The 23,224-nt window shown below is 49.2% G+C and overlaps 2 protein-coding genes across 2 annotated transcripts in view; one reads left to right on the forward strand and one right to left on the reverse strand.

The window, feature by feature from the left end:
• LOC308268894 (ATP-binding cassette sub-family A member 17-like) overlaps nt 1-1,129 on the reverse strand; it is a gene marked incomplete at both ends in the record, with an annotated part of 93,799 nt that extends 92,670 nt beyond the window's left edge. The window contains one exon of the mRNA XM_080703997.1: nt 1,076-1,129. Coding sequence (XP_080560123.1) covers nt 1,076-1,129 — 54 coding nt within the window. The remainder of the gene's footprint in view (nt 1-1,075) is intronic.
• A 21,968-nt stretch (nt 1,130-23,097) lies between these two features.
• The window catches only part of LOC308267524 (phospholipid-transporting ATPase ABCA3), a gene marked incomplete at both ends in the record, with an annotated part of 51,603 nt that continues 51,476 nt past the window's right edge, over nt 23,098-23,224 (forward strand). The window contains one exon of the mRNA XM_080702305.1: nt 23,098-23,151. Coding sequence (XP_080558431.1) covers nt 23,098-23,151 — 54 coding nt within the window. The remainder of the gene's footprint in view (nt 23,152-23,224) is intronic.

Consider the following 23,224-nt stretch of genomic DNA (forward strand, 5'->3'; position numbering starts at 1 on the left):
CAGGTTCAAAACCATCCTCAGCTACTTAGTGAGGCTCTCAGTAACTTAGTGAGACCCTGTTTCTAAACAAAATATAAAATAGGTTTGGGAGTATAGCCTGGAGATAGAAAGCCTCTGGGTTCCACCCCAAGTACCACAAAAAAAAAAAAAAAAAAAAAAAAAGAATCCTTTCCTAGCCAGGTATAGTAGTGCATGCATGTATTCCCAGTATTTGGGAGGCTGAGACAGGAGGATCACAGATTTGCAGACAGCCTCAGTTACTTAGTGAGGACCTCTCCAACTTAGTGAGACCCTGTTTCAAAATAGAGAATAAAATATAGGGCTGGGAATGTAGCTCGGAGGTAGAATGCCTCTGGGTTCCATTCCCAGTACCGAAAAAAAAAAAAAAAAAAAGAATCCTTTCCTTTTGTTTATCATCCTCCCTGCACAACAGGGAGAAAATAGAAAACAAGAAAAAAAATTGAATGAGAACTAGCTAGAAACATCTCCATTTTGCTTTTCTTTTTTCTTTCTTTCTCTCTCTCTCTTTTTTGTGTGTGTGTGTGTGTGGGGGGGTACCAGGGATTGAGTCCATTCGACCTCCAAACTATACCCCAGCCCTATTTTATTTTTATTTTGAAACGGTCTCACTAGGTTGATGAGAGTCTCATCAACCTCGGTACTGGGGATGGAACCCAGGGGCATTCTACCTCCGAGCTATACTCCCAGCCCTATATTTTATTCTTCAAATTGAAACAGGGTCTCACTAAGTTGGAGAGGTCCTCACTAAGTAACTGAGGTTGTCCTCAAACTGCAATCCACCTGTCTCAACCTCCCAAACACTGGGCTTACAGGCATGTGCCATCATGCCCAGCTCCATTTTGCTTTTCTAGTACAATGACTAGGAATCAGTGGCAATAATATCATCTTTAAAAATGAGGGTTACAGCATTACTATGGCAGTGTGACTCGTGTGCAGGAAAGTGCCTCTTTACATGTGAAGCTGCTCATTTTTCTCTAACCCATTGTTAATAACCTGTTTAAACATTCAGTCACTCCCGAGGACTTGTATCTTTCCCAGAGATAACAGTACTCACCTTTAAGATCAAATTCTTCCAGAGAAGAAGTTTTAACTTTTTCATCACTGCCATTTTTCCAACAGACAAGGAGGGCTTGCTACTAGTCAGGAAACACATAGGGAAGCATTAGGCATGATACAAGAACACTAAGAGACGCTCTTTCATCCTTGAACGCTAGCTTTCCTCGCGGGCTTCAAAATGTTGTCTGGAAGGCGGGCATGGTGGCGCATGCTTATAATCCCAGCATTCGGGAGGCTGAGACAGGAGGATCCGGGTTCATGGACAGCCTCAGCTACCTAGTGAGGCCCTCTGCAACTGAGTGAGACCCTGTTTCAAAATAAAGAATAAAAAGTAGGGCAGGGGATATAGCTCAGAGGTAGAATACCCCTGGGTTCCATCCCCATTACCTCAAAAAAAAAAAAGAAAAAAGAAAAAAGGGTGTATTCATTTCGAGTCACCCCCCCATGCCATTTTGGCATGGGGCTGTATTTCTATTTTCTGTATTTCTATCTTTTTAATAAACTTCTTTAAATCTTCAAAAAAGAAAAGAAAATGTTGGCTGGACTACTTTTCCTCCTCCCTTTCCAGCTCTTCCTTCTTGGCCTTTGGCTGACTGTCCCTCCTCTCCCTAGCCTCTAGACATTAAAGTGCCCCAGCGCTCAGTCTGTGACTCTTCCAGCCACACTCAGTCCTGGGGCATCTCATTCAGGGTCAGGATCCCTCTCCATGCTGGTGACTTCTACATTTATATGTCCAACCTGGATGTCACCTCAAATTCTGTTCCCAAATATCCCGTCGCCTGCTTGACATCCCATGTGTTTCATCTCAAACCTGACTTGGCCCAACTGGGCTACTCAGATTCTTCCTAAAACAGGTTGTCCTGCAGTCTTCCTCACCTCAGGTCCTGTCAGTTCTATTCTTTGAGCTGTCCAAGTTTATACTTGGCTTCTCTCTTTCTCTTCACAGCATAAATCCAGTTCGTTAGCAAATCTTATTGGCTCTGAAGTACTCCCAGGATTGAACTCCTTCTCGCTGCCTCCGCTCTTATCATCCCTCGCCTGCCTTTCTTTTTCTTCCTCTCCCCTTCTCCTCTTCTTCTGTCTCGCTCCCTCTCCCTCTCTTCCCCACCCCTGCAGCTTGAGCCCAGGGGCATTCTACCTATGAGCTACACTCCCAGCCCTGCGCCTGTGACGCTCCTTTCCAGCCTCCCAGGTACTGAGATTACAGGAGCGCACCGCCACTCCTGGCTCATGCTCATTTTTCTTAGCATCTTTACACTATTTAACTTGGTATTTACTTCCTTAATCTGCTTTCCCGACTAGAATGCATGTTCCATAAAGCCAGGAACTTGGGGTTTGTTTCTACTGAATCCCCAAGGCAAGAGCAGAGCCAACACTCTGGTAGCAGGAAGTTCTTTCTCTTTTCAATCTTTTGTTTCTCGAGTATAATATAATTTCAAATTTTAGATATGATTACTGTAATTAAAATAAAATTTCATTCCCATAAAATATCTTTCCTATGGGGGAAAATATGTACATTTTTCCTCAAGTAAAATCACCCCAGACCTTGCATATTCGAGTTAAAGAAAAAGAGATCAAGCCAGGCGTGGTGGCGCACGCTTGTAATCCCTGCGCTTGGGAGGCTGAGACAGGAAGGTCGCACAGGTTCAAAGCCTCAGCTACTTAGTGAGGCTCTCAGCAACTTAGTGAGACCCTGTTTCCAAATAAAATATAAAATGTCTGGGAGTATAGCCCGGAGGTAGAAAGCCTCTGGGTTCCACCCTCAGTACCACCAAAAAAAAAAAAAAAAAAAAGAGAGAGAGAGACCATATAAATATGGGGAAAATAAGAGTATTATTCCTGGAAAATCCTCATTCTTAGCTATGTTGTATCTTTTCTTTCTGTTGTACTTCTTACAATCATATTTCCTTAAAGATGGGGATGCTATCTTTCTCATGAACATATATTTTAGAAGTACCATCTTCAGAAACAAAGGCAGAAGGTGGTAGAGTAGGAAGTTCAAGGACTCGGCCCCTTCACTAAAACACCTATTGAGCTGGCGACGACTGTCTGAACAGCTATAATGTCTGCTGGTATCCACTGGGCTTGGTTTTAGGATACGCCCTCACCTGCCACAGATGTCAAATATGCAGAGGCTCAAATCCCTAACATAAAATGGCACAGTATTTGCATATAACCTGGGCACATGCTCCCATATACTGTAAACCATCTGTAGATTACGTATACATAATACATGTGAGTGCTATAGTTATTAAAAGGACTAAGGAGTAAGGATAAGAAAAATGTCTGTACATGTTCAATGTGGACACAATCACCATGGTCCTAACTATAGAGCACACTATATATAGCCATGATTGACTGACTACAGATTCTGAATGCAAGCATACTGAGGGTTAATTGTATATTCCATTTATAAAAGACTTGATTGACACCTCAAAACACAGGGAGGACGCCGGGCATGGTGGCGCACGCTTGTAATCCCAGCATTCGGGAGGCTGAGACCGGAGGATCACGGTTCGCGGACAGCCTCAGCTACTTAGTGAGGCCCTCTGCAACTCAGTGAGACCCGGTTTCAAAATAAAGAATAAAAAATAGGGCAGGGGGTGTAGCTCGGAGGTTGAATGCTTCTGGGTTTCATCCCCAGACCCACAAAAAAAAAAAGTAGTTAAAAGTTACATGTATATATATTTGTGTGTGTGTGTGTGTGTGTGTGTGTGTGTGTGTGTGTTACTGAGGATGGAACCCTTCTACCTCCGGGCTATATTCCCAGACCTATTTTTTATATTTTATTTGGAAACAGGGTCTCTTAAGCCAGCAAGGCTGGCTTCAAACCTGCACGGTCCTCCTGTCTCTGGCTCCCAAGAGCGGGGATTACAAGCGTGTGCAACCATGCCCAGCTAAATATATATTTTTTTAAGCAAGAGATTTAATTTAGACAAATATGGTAATAAGGTTTATAGTGCCAATACTTCTTGAATACTTATACAATGGAATCTCTGAATAGTTCTCTAAATTATTCTATGTATTTATGCCCATTCTACTATGTAGCTCACATTTTATATTATTTTCAACTACCGTTCTCTTTGCTTCTAACAATATATTGTTGGAGATTCAATTCTACTAAAACCTAGATGGGTGTTTTATTTATATTATTACTATTATCATTATTATTATTATGCTACATCCCCAATCCGGATTTTTTATTCTTTATTTTGAAACAGGGTCTCACTAAGTTGTGGAAGGCCTAAGTAGCTGATGGTGGCCACAGATCTCCGATCCTCTTGTCTCAGCCTCCCAAATACTGGGATTATAAGTGTGTGCCACCACACCTGGTTTATACTATTATTTTGAATTCCACTTGACGTGTACTAAGCACACAGTAAAAATGTGAAGTGAATTGATCACATATATTCTATGAGATCCAGAGGAACAGCCTTGGTCAATTCTCCCATCCTTAACTTCCATCTAAAAAGAAATTCTGAGTCAGCCAGTTGTTTCTGGATTTGGTTTTGCAGAATTGGGACCAGGTTTAGAAAGGGCTGAAAAGAGTTTCATGCTATAACCACATGTTTTATTTTTTTTCAGTACTGGGGATTGAACCCAGTGGTACTCTACCGCAGAGCTATAGCCCTAGCCCCAGGGTGGAGGAGGGCCTAAGTAGCCACACCTGCGATCCCCCTATCTCAGCCTCTCAAATACTGGGATTACAAGCATGCGCCACCATTCCCAAGTTCTAGTTTTTGAAAGAAAAAAAGAGTGAGGGGCAGATAGGCTGAAGAGAAGGTGCAGGCAGCAAGGTTCATCTAGTTTTTCTATCAGTGAGCAAGAGAATGGGGTTAACATTTTGGTTTGGTGGGTGGGCTATACTGTGAGGAATGATGGGAAAAAGTTTTTTTTTTTTTTAGATGTTTGCAGCACATTAATAATCTACTCCCCTGCTGTAATCGCTCCCAGTTTTTTTCTGCATGTTTACTATAGGCATATTTACATTATACCACCACATCTTTGATATTTATGTGCCAAGCATTGTGTTTTTTTGTTTTTTTGCAGTACTGGGGTTCCTGGAAGCCCTTCTACCTCCGGGCTACAGTCCCAGACCTATTTTACATTTTTATGTGGAAACAGGGTCTCTTAAGCTAGCGCGGCTGGCTTCGAACCTGCGCGATGCCCCCTGTCTCTGCCTCCCAAGCGCGGGGATGACAAGCGTGCGCCACCACGCCCGGCTGGCATTGTGGTATTTAACATGCGGTTTTTCTCATTTGACCCTTAGAAAAAAGGCAAAGCAATAAAAAAGGAAAAATTCTGAATCTGCTATTATCTCCATTTCCCATTTTAAGGATAGGAAACAGGTTCAGAAAGGCAAAATGGCTCGACTACACCCTACGGGTCAGGTGACGGCTTCATTCAACATCTGACAAGAGGCCGCGCTGTGTCCGGCATTCTAAGTCCACCTTCAGGGCCGGCTGGGCAGGAGCCCGTGAGCAGAGAAACGGCCGCCGCGTGGCTTCCGCGGCCATAGCCGCGCCGGGCGGGAGACAAGGCCGGGCCGGGTCACCTCGCCAGCCCGCACGGCGTCCGCGGACACTTGGCCCGAGCCGCCGCCCGCCCGGCCCGCCTCCCGAGCCCGCCCGGGCCTCCACCTCTGCGGCGTGGCGCCCGGGACCCCGGCCTGAGGACCGCGCCCGGGACCCCCACGCCCGGGGCGGCCGGGCCAGCGCCCGCGCCGGGGATGCGCGGCGGCCGGTCACCGCCCTCGCCGGCCGGCCGGGTCCGCGCACGCCGCAGGCGGAGAAACGCCTTCCTGCGGTGCCCCGAGGGACCGGGAGGAAAGGGAAAGGGGAAAATGGCAGAAGTGACACTTCGACTGCTTTGAAACACAAGTGACCCAAGCGCTTCTCACCACGCCCGCCAGGTCGCGCCCGGCTACCGCGGCTCCACGGCTCCACGGCGCGCGGGCCCCGGCCGCCGCCCGCTGGGCGCGCGCGCACGCCAGGCACTGCGCAGACGCGGGCGGGGCCGGCGGCGGGCACCGGCGGGTGGCCCAGTGCGCACGCGCGGGCCTGCGCGCCCCCGGCCGGGTGTGTGCCAGGCGTGAGGCACTGCGCCGGCGCGGCGCCCGGGGTGCTGGGGGCGGAGCACGCCAGGGGCGGGGCCGGCACCTGCAAGGGCGGCCCCCTGCGCACGCGCGAGCGCAGCGCGCCCCCTGCCGGAGCGGGAGCCGGAGCCGGAGCGGCTGGGTGCGCCGGTCGGCAGTAGCGGGTTGCCGGCGCCCCTCCCCGCCGGGCAGCCTCGCGGCTGTCTGCCCAGGCCGCCGCCGCCGCCCCTGCGAGGCTGGAGCGGAACCGCGAGGCCGAGGGAGGGGACCCCGCGAGAGGGCCGCCCCGGCGCTGAGGGTCGGTGAGTGCCGCCGGGACCCGCCGCTTGCACCCTGACTGGCGGCTCCGGGGGCTTCCCGCCCGCCTCCCCGCCCTCGCCCCGCTGCGACCCCCGCCCCTGCCGGCCCGCGCTCGGACCCGCCGGCGTGGTGTCCCGCAGATGCGCCTCCGCGGTGCCCGCAGCTCTGGGTGTGTCCCCGCCCGGCAGGCTGCCCGGAGCCGCTGGCGCGCAGGAGCGAGCGCTGCCGGGGGTCCTCCGTGCGGGGCCCGCGGCCGCCGCCCTCCCTGTGCCCGCCCCCGCGCGCTCCCGGCTCGTCCTGGCGGGTGTCGGTGCGGGGTGGGGTGGCTCACCGCGCCGGAGTCCACCCTGCTCCACCCATCTCTGCCCGCGAGCCTGAGCGGGGGTCCAAGGTTCCCCTGTCCAGGGGGGGAGTTGGCGACGCCCCCGTGTACTGGACAGGACCAGGAAGGGAACCTTCTGCAGCAGCTGAAGGGCCGGGAGTCTGGGTGCTCGTCGGTGCTCGAGCCGTGGCAAGCCGCCTAGGGCAGGGCTGCCCTCACGCCAGGGCCCAGAGCAGGTGCACCGCCGTGCTGCCCGCTCGAATGCCCTTCCGCCTTGCCTGTGCGTGGCCCAACGAGGCTTGCCTTAGAGGGTATTGATGTCTGCCGGCTTGCCCAGTGGTCTGGGAGCACCTGGAAGCATGGATGTCTCTTGCTGGTGTTTGCACTTCCAGCACATATCAGGCACTCAGCAAACGCTCCAGGAATGTGTGGCTGAGGCCCTGAACAGCAGACCCAGGCGGGCTTAAGGGTTTAAGTCCCACCCTTTTCTCCTGAGAAACAATATTATTTAATTCAGAAAGTTTTGGTGCTGCCTTTAGTAAACTTGAAAGAAGACTGTTTCAGAAAGCTTGTCTCATGGGAAATGTAAGAGAAAGGCGAAAATCATAAAAATGGATGCTCTCAGAATCTTCCTCACCCCATTTATTTTAACTGCTTAGAGATTTTTTAAATTGAACCCTTGCTTGTTATAGGGTGACATCTTTACCTCTCTTCTGTGATCTACCACCAGGCTGACCAGACAGGCTTTGGGGGCCCAACTGGTTCTTTCAAAGACACTCGCTTGCAATAGCACATGGCCAGGCAGTCTTATGGGAACGTACTTTGACGTAGTCTCAATTGGGAAGGCCCAGATCAGACTTCTGAATTTATTGTTTCTACTCCAGTTCAGCGTTTTGCCCTGACAGGAGGATCCTGTGCTAGGAGGCAGTATTCTAAAACCCCGGGGACTGCCCGTCACTGCTGGAGTGGGCAAGGCTCTGTGTGCCATCCAGAGAGTCATTGGACACGATCCCTCAGAATGGAGCTAAAGAGATGACTTATTCACAAGTAATTGTGCCATAGGACAGAACAAGATAAGTGCCACATGACACATTCAGCGTAGGTGCCATGGGTGCCCAGCGGTGGAGGAGGGGTGGTTTTCACAGGAGCAGAAGGTCATCTCAGGCTGTATGGAAGCATGTCTATGCCTTGACCAGAGCCCAGAATTTTGGGGGGGAGGTTGTTTTCAGACATCAGTTTCTGCCTCAGAGTGCCCCAGAGGATTTTGTTGTGCAGCCAAGATGAAGAACCACTACACATCAGACTTATCGGAAGCTGCCTCACCGAGGGCCTGGCACTAGAAGTGGGCAGGGGCCGGGCATGATGGCACATGCTTGTAATCCCAGCACTTGGGAGGCTGAGACAGGAGGATCACACAGGTTCAAAGCCAGCCTCGGCTACTTAGGCTCTCAGCAAATTAGTGAGACCCTGTTTCCAAATAAAATATAAAATAGGTCTGGGAGTATAGTCCAGAGGTAGAAAGCCCCTGGGTTCGCCGGGCGTGGTGGCGCACGCTTGTAATCCCCGTGCTTGGGAGGCGGAGACAGGAGGATCGCGCAGGTTCGAAGCCAGCCGCGCTGGTTTAAGAGACCCTGTTTCGAAAATATAAAATAGGTCTGGGAGTGTAGCCCGGAGATAGAAGGGCTTCCAGGAACCCCAGTACCACCAAAAAAAAAAAAAAAAAAAAAAGAAAGCCCCTGGGTTCTACCCACAGTACCACACACACACACAAAGATGTGGGCAGGGAAGCGACAGATAGGGTTTCAGCAGGTAGAGCTAGCTGTATCGGGTGGTATTCCAAGCAGGCCAAGCACTGAAGGGCCGCACCATGCTGGGAGAGATAGGCCGGTCGGCCTGGCCTGGCCTGGCACCGCAAGCAGTGCCCATTCCCCTGGACACCTCAGGACTACAGGCAGACGGCACCTTTGAGGGAGCCGCATCCTGAGCTCGATGCTGGCTTGCTTGCTACAGAAGACCCATGGTTACCTGTCTCTGGGGACTCATTGCCTCGTTACCTCATTTCCTACAGCTAGGAAGGCAGAAGGGCTTTCTGGATGGCGGTGGGAAGGAGACCTCAGCAAGGCTGAGGAACGCAGGTATCCACAAAGACTGTCTTTCAGGGCACATCTTTGGCTCAGAATTTTTGCCAACCCCCATCAGGAGCTTCTGATCCCAAGGAGACCGTCGCCTCCAGCCCTGGACCAGGGTAGTGAGTTTGTATCCCTGTGAGCTGGGTTTCCTCCTGGGCCTGCTGAGCAGACCACCCTGGCTGAGACCCGGCTCACCCTCATGGGGCACTGGGGAAACAGGTGGTCCTCAGATGTCTTCCTTGTCACTGCTATGTGAGAAGGAATTCAAGTGTGTACCTCACCTGGGCCATTATGTTATTTATTTAGGAAAATTTTAGCCATATACTACTGTCCCAACATATTATGGGCATAGAAATACACACAAATGTGTACCTTTTAATGGAATGAGAGGTGAAGCAAACACGATCAAATTTCCTCAACACTATTAATGTTATAAAAACGGAACATGCTAATCTAAAATGAAAGCCAGCAGGGCATGGTGGCACACTAGAACTTGGGAGGCTGTAACAGGAGGATGGATGGCAGTTTCAAAGCCTTAGCAACTTGGCAAGGCCCTCTGCAATTTAGTGAGACCCTGTTTCAAAATAAAATAGGGCTGGAAGTGTAGCTCAGAGGTAGAATGCTCCTGGATTCAATCCCCATTAACCAAAAATAAAAAATAAAATAAAATGAAAGCCATATGGTTAAGCCCACATTTCATTTATAAACTATTAGTTAAGCCAGGGTGGTGGTGTACACTTGTAATCCCAGCATTTGGGAGGCTGAAACAGGAGGATCACAATTTGCAGACAGCCTCAGCTACTTAGTGAGGTCCTTTGCAACTTAGTGAGACCCTGTTTCAAAATAAAATAGGGCTGGAAGTGTAGCTCAGAGGTAGAATGCTCCTGGATTCAATCCCCATTAACCAAAAATAAAAAATAAAATAAAATGAAAGCCATATGGTTTAGCTCACATTTCATTTATAAACTATTAGTTAAGCCAGGGTGGTGGTGTACACTTGTAATCCCAGCATTTGGGAGGCTGAAACAGGAGGATCACAATTTGCAGACAGCCTCAGCTACTTAGTGAGGTCCTTTGCAACTTAGTGAGACCCTGTTTCAAAATAAAGAATAAATATAGCCTGAGGGTGTAACTTGGAGGTTGAATGCCCCTGGGTCTAATCCCCAGTACTAAAAGAAAAACAAAAGAAAAAGAGCTGCGCGTGGTGGCGCACGCTTGTAATCCCAGCATTCAGGAGGCTGAGACCGGAGGATCGCAGTTTGCAGACAGCCTCAACTACTTAGTGAGGCCCTCTGCAACTCAGTGCGACCCTGTTTCAAAATAAAGAATAAAATAGAGAGCTGGGGTGTGGCTTGGAAGTTGAATGCCCCTGGGTTCCATTCCCAGACCTGCCAAGAAAAGAAAGAAACTCAGTTAAACCTAAGTCCCAGTCATTGAAGGCCTGGTCCCTAAGTTCTGTTTGTTTCAGGTTCCAGTTCCTGTTGCGTTTACAGGTAAACATGGTGCTTGATTTTCAGTCCACTCAGCAGTCAGCTGAGAGCCCTTGATGAGTTCAGGCTGGTATTTCTTCAGGGGCTGTCTGGGAAGGTGCGATTCTGGTTTCAGTGTGTGTATGTGTGCTTATGTAGTTGGTACACTTCTAACATCCTTGGCGATATAAGCACATAATCATGAAAACATCTTGTGTTGGGGTACTAGTCAGACTTCCATTGCTGTAACAAATAGCTGAGACAGTCAGCTCCTAAGGAGGCAAGGTGGATCTTGGCTCACAGCCTTAGAAGTTTCAGTCCCTGCTAGGTCGCCTCACTGCTTTGAGGCCTGTGGTAAGGAAGCACTTGGCAAAGCCAAGCTGATCACTTCATGGCCAGCAAGCAAAAGAGAGAAAGAAGTGGGGGCAGGGCTCTCACTGTCCCCTTCCAGGGCGCACCCCAGTGACCTAGAGTCCTGCTATATCCCACCTCTGAAAGTCGGCACCACCTCCCAGTAGCACAGGCTGGGGACCCCGCCTTCGACGCAGGGGCCTTTGGAGGACATTCGTGATGCAAACCATAGCACAGCTTCACAAAGCCACCTTCATAAAAGCTTTGTTCTTGGCACAGATGATTTTTAAAAAGCCATCGCTCTCACGCATTGCTACTTTTTCCTCAAGGTACAAATCTGAGTGCATTTGACACACCGCTGCAGGCATTTGTGCAGATTCGGAGCTTCTTGTGAAAGAAAATCCAGACTTTCTTTAATTCTCTGCTCTTTGAAAAATTAAGTTATGAACTAATCAATTGCAAAAGATTATTTCTGGTTCCTTTCCAGATCCTGTAAAGCCTTGGCAATTTAACCCTTTTATTATTTTTACTTTTTTTTTTTTTTTTTTGGTGGTGGTATTGGGGATGGAACCCTTCTACTTCTGGGCTACACTCCCAGACCTAATTTTTGTATTTGATTTGGAAACAGGGTCTCTTAACCAAGCGAGACTGGCTTTGAACCTGCACGATCCTCCTGTCTCTGCCTCCCAAGCACGGGGATTACAAGCGTGCGCCACTACACCTGGCTTTACTTTTTTTTAAAACTGGCAATTGAACCCGGGGTATTCTACCTTTGATCTATTTTTTATTTATTTATTTATTTTATTTTTTTTTTTTGCGGTACTGGGGATGGAACCCAGGGGCATTCGACCTCCGAGCTACACCCCCAGCCCTATTTTTTAGTCTTTATTTTGCAACTCTCACTGAGTTACAATGGGCCTCACTAAGTAGATAAGGCTGTCCGCGAACTCTGATCCTCTGGACTCAACCTCCCAAATGCTGGGATTACAAGCATGCACCACCACAACCCAGCTCACCCCCAGCCTTTTTTATATTTTATTTTATTTCCTTTTGCAGCACTGGGGATTGAACCCAGGGCCCTTCTGAGCTATACCCCCTGCCCTACTTTTTTTTTTTTTTTTTGAAACAGGGTGTTACTAGATCAATGAGAGTCTCACTACTTGCTGGGCTTTCCTCAAACCTATGATCCTTCTGTTACAACCTCCCAAGTATTGGGATTACAAGGTGCACCACCACACCCAGCTTATGTTTTATTTTGAAATAGGGCCACCACTTCTGTCTTTGTTGTTGTTGTTGTTGTTGTTTTAAATATTAACCACAGCTGGGCATGATAGTGCTCACTTGCAGTGCCAGTTCTTGGGAGGCTGAGGAGGATCCCAAGCTGGAGGACAGCCTCGACAATGTTTCAAGACTCTCAGCAACCTAGTGAGACCCTATTGCAAAACAAAAAATAAGGGTAGGGCTGGGCGGTGTCGCTTGGATATAGAACGTCCCTGGGTGCAGTGCCCAGTACTACCAGTGCCACAAAAGGTAGATGAAATAAAGTCAGTCACAACCATGATATGCGGAAGCATGTCAGCACCAACGTGCCTGGGATGCTCAAGTAAACTCACGGCGAGGGCCCACCGTCACCCCGCATCACCGGCCCTCCTGGCAGGATACAGTGGCTGCTGCTACACAGGCTAGCAAAAGCATCAGAGTCCACCCCATACTAAATGTTAGTAAAGGCTGGGCACGATGGCGCACGCTTGTCATCCCAGTACTTGGGAGGCTGAGACAGGAGGATCCGCAGTTTGTGGCCAGCCTCAACTGCTTAGTGAGGCCCTTCGCAACTTAGTGAAACCCTGTTTCAAAATAAAGACTAAAATAGGGCTGGGGGTGTAGTTCAGAGGTAGAATGCCCCTGGATTCCATCCCCAGTACCACACATACAAAAATAGTAAAGGCAATATTCTCAGTTTTAAAGAAAAATACAAGTAAAATTTCCCTTCGTCCGTCACTGTCACTCCCTTCTTGCTCACTCCACTTGGGGCGCAGGGACAGGGCTCAAGACAGCACCATACTCTAGACAATGGGCCTGTCCTTTTCATCACCACACCCCCTTTTTTTGTTTGGTTTTTGTTTTCCAATACTGAGGATGGAACGCAGGGGTTTTCAACCTCCGACCTACACCCCCAGCCCTATTTTTATTTTTATTTTGAGTTGCCAAGAGCCTCACTAAGTACCTGAAGCTGGCCTTGAACCGCGATCCTTGCCTCCCACATGCTGGGATTTCAAGTGTGCACCACCATGCCCGGCATCACATCCTCTTGAAACAATATTTATTGGTGGTTGAGCATTTTATCTGCAGACTCTTTGGAGCAAATACTTGTTGTGTGTACCCCATTACCACCATCACTGAAAGATCACGTACTGGGTAAAAGATTAAAGAAAACCACACGCCCTCTAAGCCAACTGCTCCGCAGTGGAGCGCACCCCACGCCCTTCTTGGGTAACACCCGCGGCGCCCGCTGGGTGAGGTGAAGGGGCTCAGCTCCCTTCCAGGCTCCTCCCCTCCGGCCGGGCCCTGTGTCTGTCCGGCTTTCCCGCCCGGCAACCTGCTGTTTTCCCACACGATTCCTTTTGCTTCTCCATGATCCCTTACTGCCCTCCCCTCTCCAACTGATGAGTAACTGGAGACCAAACCCCTGGTCTTCTCGGTCTCCCTTGCTGTAAGACACGCATGCACAGGGGCCTCCCTGTCTCCTCGGAACCCTGTACCGCTCTGGCTTCATTTACAGCGGTTCCGGTCACAGACCGCGAGCTGTTTCAATGGAGAAAACTGCCGTTTTCATTAGCAAATCCCCAGCACCTTGCACAAGCGCCCATCACACGGTAAGCACTTGGCAAGTGTTTGTTGAGTGAACAAATGGCTTTTGTCTGGTGTATCCTAAAAGGCCACAGATCCTACTAGCAAGCTTACTTAAGGACCTGCCAGGCTTTCTTCCACATGCAGAGCTTGGAGCTGGCTGGCTGTTGTGGATCCCACACATGGGTAATGAAGAACTTTCCTCAAAGCACTCCCAGCCGGGTGAGGTAGCGCCTCACCCTGGAGAGAAAGTGCCGGGGGTGGCCAGTGCCAGCCACAAGGGCAGCTCTGTGCTGCGCACCCGTGGTAAAGTGAGCGAGCTGTGGTCGTCAGCTCTCTCTGGCAACTTTGGGAGTTTGGGACGTGGCTTTATGGAGGCTCCTTCTTCCCTCAAGACTAGTGCAGACAGACTGCCGCGGAAGGCGGTGCACCGGAGCTGGGGTATGGCAGGCCCGGCCCCGTCCCATGCGCTCTGCTCACTGGTCTGAAGCCACCCCAACCCCAGCTTCTCAAAGCATCGGCACCGCTCAACAATACACAGACATTAGCCAGGTGTGGTGATGTACACACCTGTATTCCCAGCTACTCGGGAGGCTGAAGCAGGAAGATCACAAGCTCATTGCAGCCTGGGCAATGTAGCGAGACCCTGTCTCAAAAATTAAAACAGCAGCTGGGTGTGGTGGCACACACTTGTAATCCCAGCATTTGGGAGGCTGAGACCTGAGGATCGCGGTTCACAGCCTCAGCTACTTAGTGAGGCCCTCTGCAACTCAGTGAGACCCTGTTTCAAAACAAAGAATAAAAAATAGGTCAGGGGCTGTAGCTTGGAGATCAAATGCCCTTGGGTTTCATCCCTAGACCCACCCCCCCCCAAAAAAAAAAAAACCATGCAGACATTAAAAGCTTCTTTTGAACCAGGCATGGCGGCACATGCCTATAATTTCAATTATTTGGGAGACTGAGACAGGAGGATCACAGGTTTAAGGCCAGCCTTAGCAACTTAGATTCTAAGCAACCTAACAAACCTATTTCAAAGCAAAAAATAAAGCTGGGTGTGGTGGCGCACGCTTGTAATCCCAGCATTCAGGAGGCTGAGACCTGAGGATCATGTTTCGCGGACAACCTCAGCTACTTAGTGAAGCCTCCGCAACTTAGTGAGACCCTGTTTCAAAATAAAGAATAAACAATAGGGCAGGGGGTGTAGCTCAGAGGTCGAATACCCCTGGGTTCCATCCTCAAACCCGCTAAATAAATAAATAAAAAGGGCTAAAGCTCAGAAGTAGAATGCTCCTAGATTCAATCCCTAGTACTACAAGAAAAAAAAATTTTTTTTGAGCTGGGCATGGCGGCACACACCTGTAATTCTAGTTCTTGGTAGGTTGAGACAGGATGGCAAAACTCAGCAACCTAGTGAGGCCTTGTTTCAAAAATGAATAATATATAGGGCTGGTGGTGCTCGGCGTGGTGGCGCACACTTGTAATCCCAGCAGTTGACAGGCAGAGACCAGAGGACCGTGGTTCGTGGACAGCCTCAGCTACTTAGTGAGGCCTCTTGCAACTCAGTGAGACCCTGCTTCAAAAATAAAGAATAAAAAAAAAAATTAGGGCTGGGAATGTCACTCAGAGGTAGAATGCCCCTGGTTCCATCCCCAGTACCGCAAAAAAAAGGGGGGGAGGGGCGGAGGATGCTGGTCAAAGGTAGAATGTCCCTGGATTCAATCCCTAGACTACCAGGAAAAAAAAACACCAAAAACCTGATATTGAATGGGGGCATGTAAATGATATGATAGGGCTGGGGGTGCAGCTTTGTGGTAACGTTCACATAGCATGCACGAGGCTCTGGATTTCATCCTTAGCACCACAAAAAGAAAAAGAAAGAAAGGAAAGAAAAGAGGAGGGGAGAGGAAAAAGAGTAACAAGAAGGAGAAGAAAGCCTATAATGGAACACACACACACACACACACACACACACACACACACACACACGAAGTGGAGGTGTTTGGGATTCCTCCAGCTCGCTATGAACAGGGGCACCCAGGGGTGCTCAAGAACAGGCAAGACCCATACATAGCTCTTAGGCTAAGAAGAGTTGTGGGAAAGACCATTTCGAGGCGAACCCTCCCTGCCTCCAAGACAGTTATCAGAAATTAGCAGCCGCACTGTGTGCTCTGGCTCCGCGCATTGGATTGCCCACCTAAAAAGCAAACACTGAACTCCTCAGCACTTGTGTAATGCTTAATATATTAACAGTCAGCAAACAAGCTTGGGAGTGGGCAGCCTGGAGGGGCAGGGAGAGCCTCTCAGTGGGAAGCCTGGGGTGCTGCTCCTGTGGGGCAGAGGCAGTGCTCTGTGGCCCCGCCTGTGCCTGGGGAACCTTGTGGGCCCTGGATCTCGGCCAGCGCCCTTCTGGGGACTCTCTGTGCTACCGCAGCGTGGAGTGCTCTAAGGAACTTCGGCTTCCTTCCCTCGTGTACACTGGCTTTCATAACCAGAGAGCTTTCCAGATTTTGTAATTCCGGGATCTCCTCTTTTAAATTCCTTGGCTTGGACGGAACAGATGCAAATATAGCGTTCACTGAAATTGTAGATAAACAGCCAGGGTATTACTGGGGCACAGGAGCAAATAAAATCTCTGTAGAAGTAATAGGGCTGAAGGGACTTTTTATATATACCGAGGACGGAACCCAGGGGCTTTCTACCTCTGAACCTCTGAGCTATTCCCCAGCCTGTTTTTCTTATTGTTGTTGTTGGTTTTCGTTTGTTTGGTTTGCAGTACTGGGGATGGAACCTAGGGGCATTGTACCTCTGAGCTGCACCCCCAGCCCTATTTATTTTTTAGTCCTTGTATTTATTTTTTAGTCCTTGTATTTTTGAAACAGTGTCTTACTGAGTTGCGAAGTGCCTTGCTAAGTAGCTGAGGCTGTCCTTGAACCTCGATCCTCCAGTCTCCTCCTCCACCTCCAAAATGCTGGGATTACAAGCACGCACCCACACCCGGCCTTTATTTTTTGTTTAGAAACAAGGTCTTACTAAATGGCTGAGGCTGGCCTCAAACCATTAATCCTCCTATCTCAGCCTCCCAAGTGCTGGGATTACAGGCGTGTGTCACCATGCCTGACTCCCCCCCCCCCCCCCCGATCTCTAATGTCACATTAATGCAATATATAAAAATGTCAAAGGCTGTTTGCTGTCTGTAGGACGGAGGAGCGTAGTGGCTAAGAGCACAGGCTTGGAGGTTAAAGCAGGCCGAGGTTCGTGCCCTGGCCCTGCAGCTGGCTGCTGGTGTGATCTGGGGCCAGTTACTTCCTCCCGGCTTCATCCATCATGGGTGATACCAGGAGCCAGAGCTGCATCCGGAGGCCATCGAAAGAGAGTGCTGCTGAGTATAAAAGTATGGAAGACAAGCAGGCATGGCAGCACGCACTTGTAATCCCGGCATTCGGGAGGCTGAAACAGGATTGCAGTTCAGGGACAGCCTCAGCTACTTAGTGAGGCCCTTCGCAACTCAGTGAACACCTGCTTCAAAAATAAAAAGAATTTAAAAAATTTTGGCTGGGAGTATCTCTCAGAGGTAGAATGCCCCAGGGTTCCATCCCCAGGACCGCCAGTATACATATATATGGAAGGCAGGGCTTCAGTCCTCACCAACAGGGAGGGAACCAAGTGCCACCCCAGGCTTGTACTCTAAGTCCCTAGTCCTTTGTAATCAGATCTGCTCTGTTTCAGGTAACATACAAACAATCCTCTGTTATGATTATTTTCCAAATTATGCTCAAGCCTTCAATCTGCCCAAAGGTGCCAGAGAGTCATGCCCATGAGCCCCGGGTCCTTCCTGATGTCCCACGAGGCCTCAGCGCTCCCGCACCCCAGGGCCGCCCTGCTGCACTCCAGAGGCTCGCTGGCCCCACCCCAGAGCCCTCTGCACAGCGCTGCCCCTGCTCAGCCAGTTCCGCGGTAGCCCTAAGGAAGACCTGCGGCCAGCCTCTGCGGGAACTCAGGTCAGTTCTGGAGAAGCGTCTGTGGCCTGAGTGGGAGGGAGGGCATACTTCCCTCGCTGCCGGGGCCTGGAGGGGAACAGGAGCAAGCATGGGGATATTTCATTTCGTGGCCAGACTTTTCTAGTAAAGGAAGCCATTGCCAGGCATGGCTAACAAGCCGGGGTGCAGGCCTGTGACTCCAGCTACTCAGCAGGCTGAGGGAGGAGGTCACAGGTTGGAGGCCAGCCTGATGAATTTAGCAAGCCTTCCTTAAAATAGAAAAAGGACTTGGCCTGGGAGCGGTGGCACATGCTGTAACCCCAGGACTTGGTAGGCTGAGATCATAGGATCGTAGGTTTGAGGCCAGCTTCAGCAGCTTAGCAAGATCATGCTTTAAAATAAAAAATAAGCTGGGCGTGGTGGCGCACGCTTGTAATCCCAGCTCTTGGGAGGCTGAGACAGGAGGATCGCATAGGTTCGAAGCCAGCCTCAGCTACTTAGTGAGGCTCTCAGCAACTTAGTGAGACCCTGTTTCCAAATAAAGTATAAAATAGGTCTGGGAGTATAGCCCAGAGGTAGAAAGCCTCGGTTCCACCCCCAATACCACCAAAAAAAAAAAAAAAAAAAAAAGAGGTGGGCAAGGAGTAAAAAAAATAAGGCTGGGGATGTAGCTCAGAGGTAGAATGCCCCTGGGTTCAATCTCCAGTACTGTTAAAAAAAAAAAAAAGAGGTGGGACATCTCTGAATTCAATCCCCAGTAACACACACACAGAGTCATATTTTAACTTGTAAACAACTTCTCTTTTTAGCTCTTATTTATTCATTTGGTACTGGGAATTGAACCTAAGTGTAAATAACTTATTTATCCCCCTTGAGAACATAAATTCTGAAGAGCATTAGACAGGTATCAAAAGCCATAGATTTGTGCGTGCGTGTGTGTGTGTGTGTGTGTGTGTGTGTGTGTGTGTGGTGCTGGAGGTGGAACCCAGGGGCTTTCTACCTCCAGGCCATACTTCTAGGCCTATTTTAAATTTTATTTGGAAACAGGGTCTCACTAAGTTGCTGAGAGCCTCACTAAGTAGCTGAGGCTGGCTTCGAACCTGTGCGATCCTCCTGTCTCAGCCTCCCAAACGCGGGGATTACAAGCGTGCACCACCATGCCCGGCTCAACAGCCATAGATTTTTATAAGGTGATACTTTTAGTATAAAAAGGAACCTTAAGCTGGACAAGGTGGCACAAACCTGTAATCTCAGTACTTAAAAGGCTGAAACAGGACGATTGCAGGTTCAATGCCAGCCTCAGCAACTTAGCCACCGTGTTTCAAAACAAAAAAATAAAAGTGGCTAGGGGTATAGTTCAGAGGTAGAACACCCAAGTACCACAAAAAAGAAAGAGCCTTGGTGAAAATGATTTTCAATTGAATGAAGCCAAAATAAAACTGGTCCCTGGTCCGTGTGTGTGTGTGTGTGTGTGTGTGTGTGTGTGTGTGTGTGTGTGTTTTACTGGGGATGGAATCCAGGGGCATTCTACCTCTGAGCTACACCCCCACCCAGCCCTATTTTTCATTCTTTATTTTGAGTTGCAAAGGGCCTCACTAAGTAGCCGAGGCTGTCCGGAACCGTGATCCTCCTGTCTCAGTCTCCCAAATGCTGGGATTACAAGTATGCGCCACCACGCCTGGCTCAAAACAGGTCCTTCTTTTATTTTTATTTATTTATTTTTTTTGTGGTACTGGGGGTGCAACCCAGGGGCCTTCTCCGGGCTACACACCCAGACCTATTTTATATTTTTAAAATTTGGAAACAGGGTCTCTTAAGCCAGCACGGCTGACTTCGAGCCTGTGCGATCCTCCTGTTTCCGCCTCCCAAGCGCGGGGATTACAAGTGTGCGCCACCACGCCCGGCAAGAACAGGTCCTTTTTAAAAAACAAATAACTCTTCTCCCTGCACCCCTGGGTCTCCAGGGGCTCATGCTGGCAGCAGTGTTAGCTCCTGCTCTTTAATGAGTGATTCACTAATTGCCTTTGTCTCTACTGCTTTGACTCAACTAAAGGATGGTGTTTGGTTATTAGTTTTAGCCAAGAACACAGAGCTAATGAACTGAGCTTGAAACTCCCCTCCATGGGCAGGGGAGGGGCTGTTCTCCACGTGGAGGATGCTGAGCTGGGTACCGCCCCACTGTCTGCCTACTGGGCAGGGACCAGGAGTCCCTCCAGCTCCCTCTCCTGCCCTCCCTGGCCTGGTCTGCACATCTGGGCTCCCAGGCCCTCGGCTTTTGGAGCTGGCCCTCTGATCGTGGCTAGTTCAGACCACCTTCTTCTCCAGCAGGTTAGCATTTAACGAACCTTGGGTTTAGTGTTTCTTATATTTGAAATTTCATAAATAGGTTCATCTAAATTGAGGATCACCTTTATAAATCTAAGCACTTGTTTCTCTTGTTACTTGTGAACTTTTGTTTTTATTTTTATTTTATTTTATTTTTTGCAGTACTGGGGATGGAACCCAGGAGCATTCTACCTCTGAGCTACACCCCCAGCCCTATTTTTTTATGCTTTATTTTGAAAAAGGGTCTCACTGAGTTGTAAAGGGCCTCACTAAGTAGCTGAGGCTGTCTGAGAACCGTGATCCTCCTGTCTCAGCCTCCCAAATGCTGGGATTACAAGCATGTACCACCACACCTGGCAATCTACCTCTAAGTTAATATTCCCAGCCCTAATTTTTATTCTTTATTTTGAAACAGGGTCTCACTGAGCTGTAAAGGGCCTCACTAAGTAGCTCAGTCTGCAAACCCCAAGTAGTTGAGGCTGTCAGCGAGCCGTAATCCTCCTGTCTCAGCCTCCCAAATGCTGGGATAGCAAGCGTGAGCCACCATGCCTGGCTTAATTATTTTTCCTCTTGATTCTAGGCATTAAATCCACTACTTCACACATGCTAGGCAAGTGTTCTGCCACTGAGCTATACCCCCAGCCCTCTCACTTGTGTTTGATAATCTCTCAGCAGACTTTTTCTCCAGTTTTATGTGCCAGCTATTTATTTATTTATTTATTTATTATTTGTGGTACTGGGGATGGAACCCAGGGGCATTCTACCTCCAAGCGACACCCCCTAGCCCTATTCTTATTCTTTATATTTTAAAACAGGGTCTCACTGAGTTGCAAAGGGCTCACTAAGTAGCTGAGGCTGGCTTTGAACCTGTACAATCCCCCTGTCTTGGCTTCCCGAATGCTGGGTTACGAGCGTGCAGCACCACGCCTGGCTTATGCCAGATTTTAATATATTTATAGGTAACGTGGGTTACATTTTCTTTAGACACCCAGTAGAGATAAGATGGCTGCTCTTCTGTCATGGAAGTTCAGATTCTAATATTTGCCAAGCATGGTAGTGCAAGCTTGTAATCCTAGTACTTGGGAGGCTGAGACAAGAAGATCACAGGTTTGAGGACAGTTTCAGCAAATAGAGAGACTCTCAACCTAGTGGGACCCTGTTTCAAAATAAAAATAAAATGGTCCTGGGGATCTAGCTTGGAGAAAGAATACCTCTGAGTTCAATCCCCAGTGTCACAAAAATAAAATAGGTGTGTGGGTGTAGTTCATAGCTCAGAGGTGAAATGCCCCTTGGTTCCACCCCCAGTACCACCACACACAAAAAATTCTAATGCTAATAATAACAACAGGAAAAAACAGTCCTTAGACCCAAGTCAGGAGAGAGTCAATATTCACTTACTAACCCATCATATTTCATCGTCCTATAGATAGGACACCTGTAGAAATTTAAACTGAAAGCCCGGCATGGTGGCGCACGCTTGTAACCCAAGGATCAAGGTTTACAGACAGCTTCAACTATTTAGTAAAGTCCTTTGCAACTCAGTGAGGCCTTGTTTCAAAATAAAAAATAAGAGCTGGGCGTGGTGGCGCACACTTGTAATCCCAGCATTGGAGAAGCTGAGACGGGAGGATCGCGGTTTGCGGACAGCCTTAGCTACTTAGTGAGGCCCTCTGCAACTCAGACCCGGTTTCAAAATAAAGAATAAAAAATAGGGCAGGGGGTGTAGCTCAGAGGTCGAATGCCCGTGGGTTCCGTCCCCAGACCTACAAAAAAATAAAAAAGAATAAAAAATAGGGGGAGGGGTGTAGCTCAGAGGCAGAATGCCCCTGGGTTCCATCCCCAGTACGGGGGGGGGGGGGGGGTCTTAAATTGACTGATTTTGTCGGTGTCCTGTGACATTTCACAGGTTTCTGTGGCTGTCCCCTGTAAGGCGGATGGGACATAAAGGGTTAGCTAGTGTTGGTGGAGGGTGAGCCTGAAGGCAGCAGCGGTGCGCGGAGGAGCACATCGCTAAGACAGGCGGCCTCCCAGAAGCACAGTCCTCAGACAGACAGAGCAGAGGGCTGGGAGTCAGGACGGCCTGGGACCTTTCCCTCTGCAGGTGTTTGGAGTTAAGGTGGCATTAAAAAAAAATGGTTAGCCGGGCGTGGTGGCGCACGCTTGTAATCCCCCGCTTGGGAGGCGGAGACAGGAGGATCACGCAGGTTCGTAGTCAGCCGCGCTGGCTTAAGAAACCCTGTTTCCAAATAAATAAAAAATATAAAATAGGTCTGGGAGTGTAGCCCGGAGGTAGAAGGGCTTCCAGGAACCCCAGTACCACCAAAAAAAAAAAAAAGGTTAAGGAGAGGAAGAAGGCTGAGGTTGATTAATGGAGGAGCTACATCCGAATATGCGTAAAAGTATGAAGGTAGCGTGGACACTCATTGTTGGGAGGGAGAAAGGGAATGGGGTGTGTTGGAGAGGGCACCAAGCACTGTCTAAATGTATACCATTTTCAATATGTTCCACATATAATATAGCATGGACACTCATTGTTGGGAGGGGGGGAAGGGAATGGGGGTGTTGGAGAGGGCATCAAGCACAGACTAAATGTATACCATTTTCAATATGTTCCACATATAAATAAAAAAAAAACACAGTTAAGCCAGGCGTGGTGGTGCACTCTTGTAATCCCAGTACTTGGGAGGCTGCGACAGGAGGTTCCAGGTTCTGGCCAGCCTCAGCTACTTAGTGAGGCCCTCTGCAACTCAGTGAGATGCTGTTTCAAAATAAAGAATTAAAAATAAGCTGGGTGTGGTGCCACATGCTTGTAATCCCAGCATTCAGGAGACGGAGGCCTGAGGATAGCGGTTCACTGACAGCCTCAGCTACTTAGCGAGGCCCTTTGCAATTCAGTGTTTCAAAATAAAGAATAAAATAGGGCTGGGGATATAGCTCAGAGGTTGAATGCTCCTGGGTTCCATCCCCAGTACCGGGAAAAAAAAAAAAAAAAAAGAATAGAAAATAGAGCTGGGAATGTAGCTTGGAGGTAGAATGCCTCTGGACTCAATTCCCAGTTCCATTAAATAAAATAAAATAATAAAATACATAAAGGTAGAAAGTACAGCAGAGGAGGGTTTGGGTCTTCCCTGATATCCAGGCCTCTTTCTGTTGCGCACCCAAGCTTCTCCTGCGGGCGCAGACCGGCAGCCCCCTGCTGGTGAGGATGGCAGTACTCCAGCAGCTGGCGCTCCTGCTCTGGAAGAACTACACTCTGCAGGTGGGTCCTTACCTGGAGGAAAGGCAGCCGTGGCCACGGCTCAGGCGGCGTGGGGCTCCCCTCAGGACAGAGG

This window comes from Muscardinus avellanarius (assembly GCF_963383645.1).
Source record: "Muscardinus avellanarius genome assembly, chromosome: 10".
Classification (NCBI taxonomy): Eukaryota; Metazoa; Chordata; class Mammalia; order Rodentia; family Gliridae; genus Muscardinus; species Muscardinus avellanarius.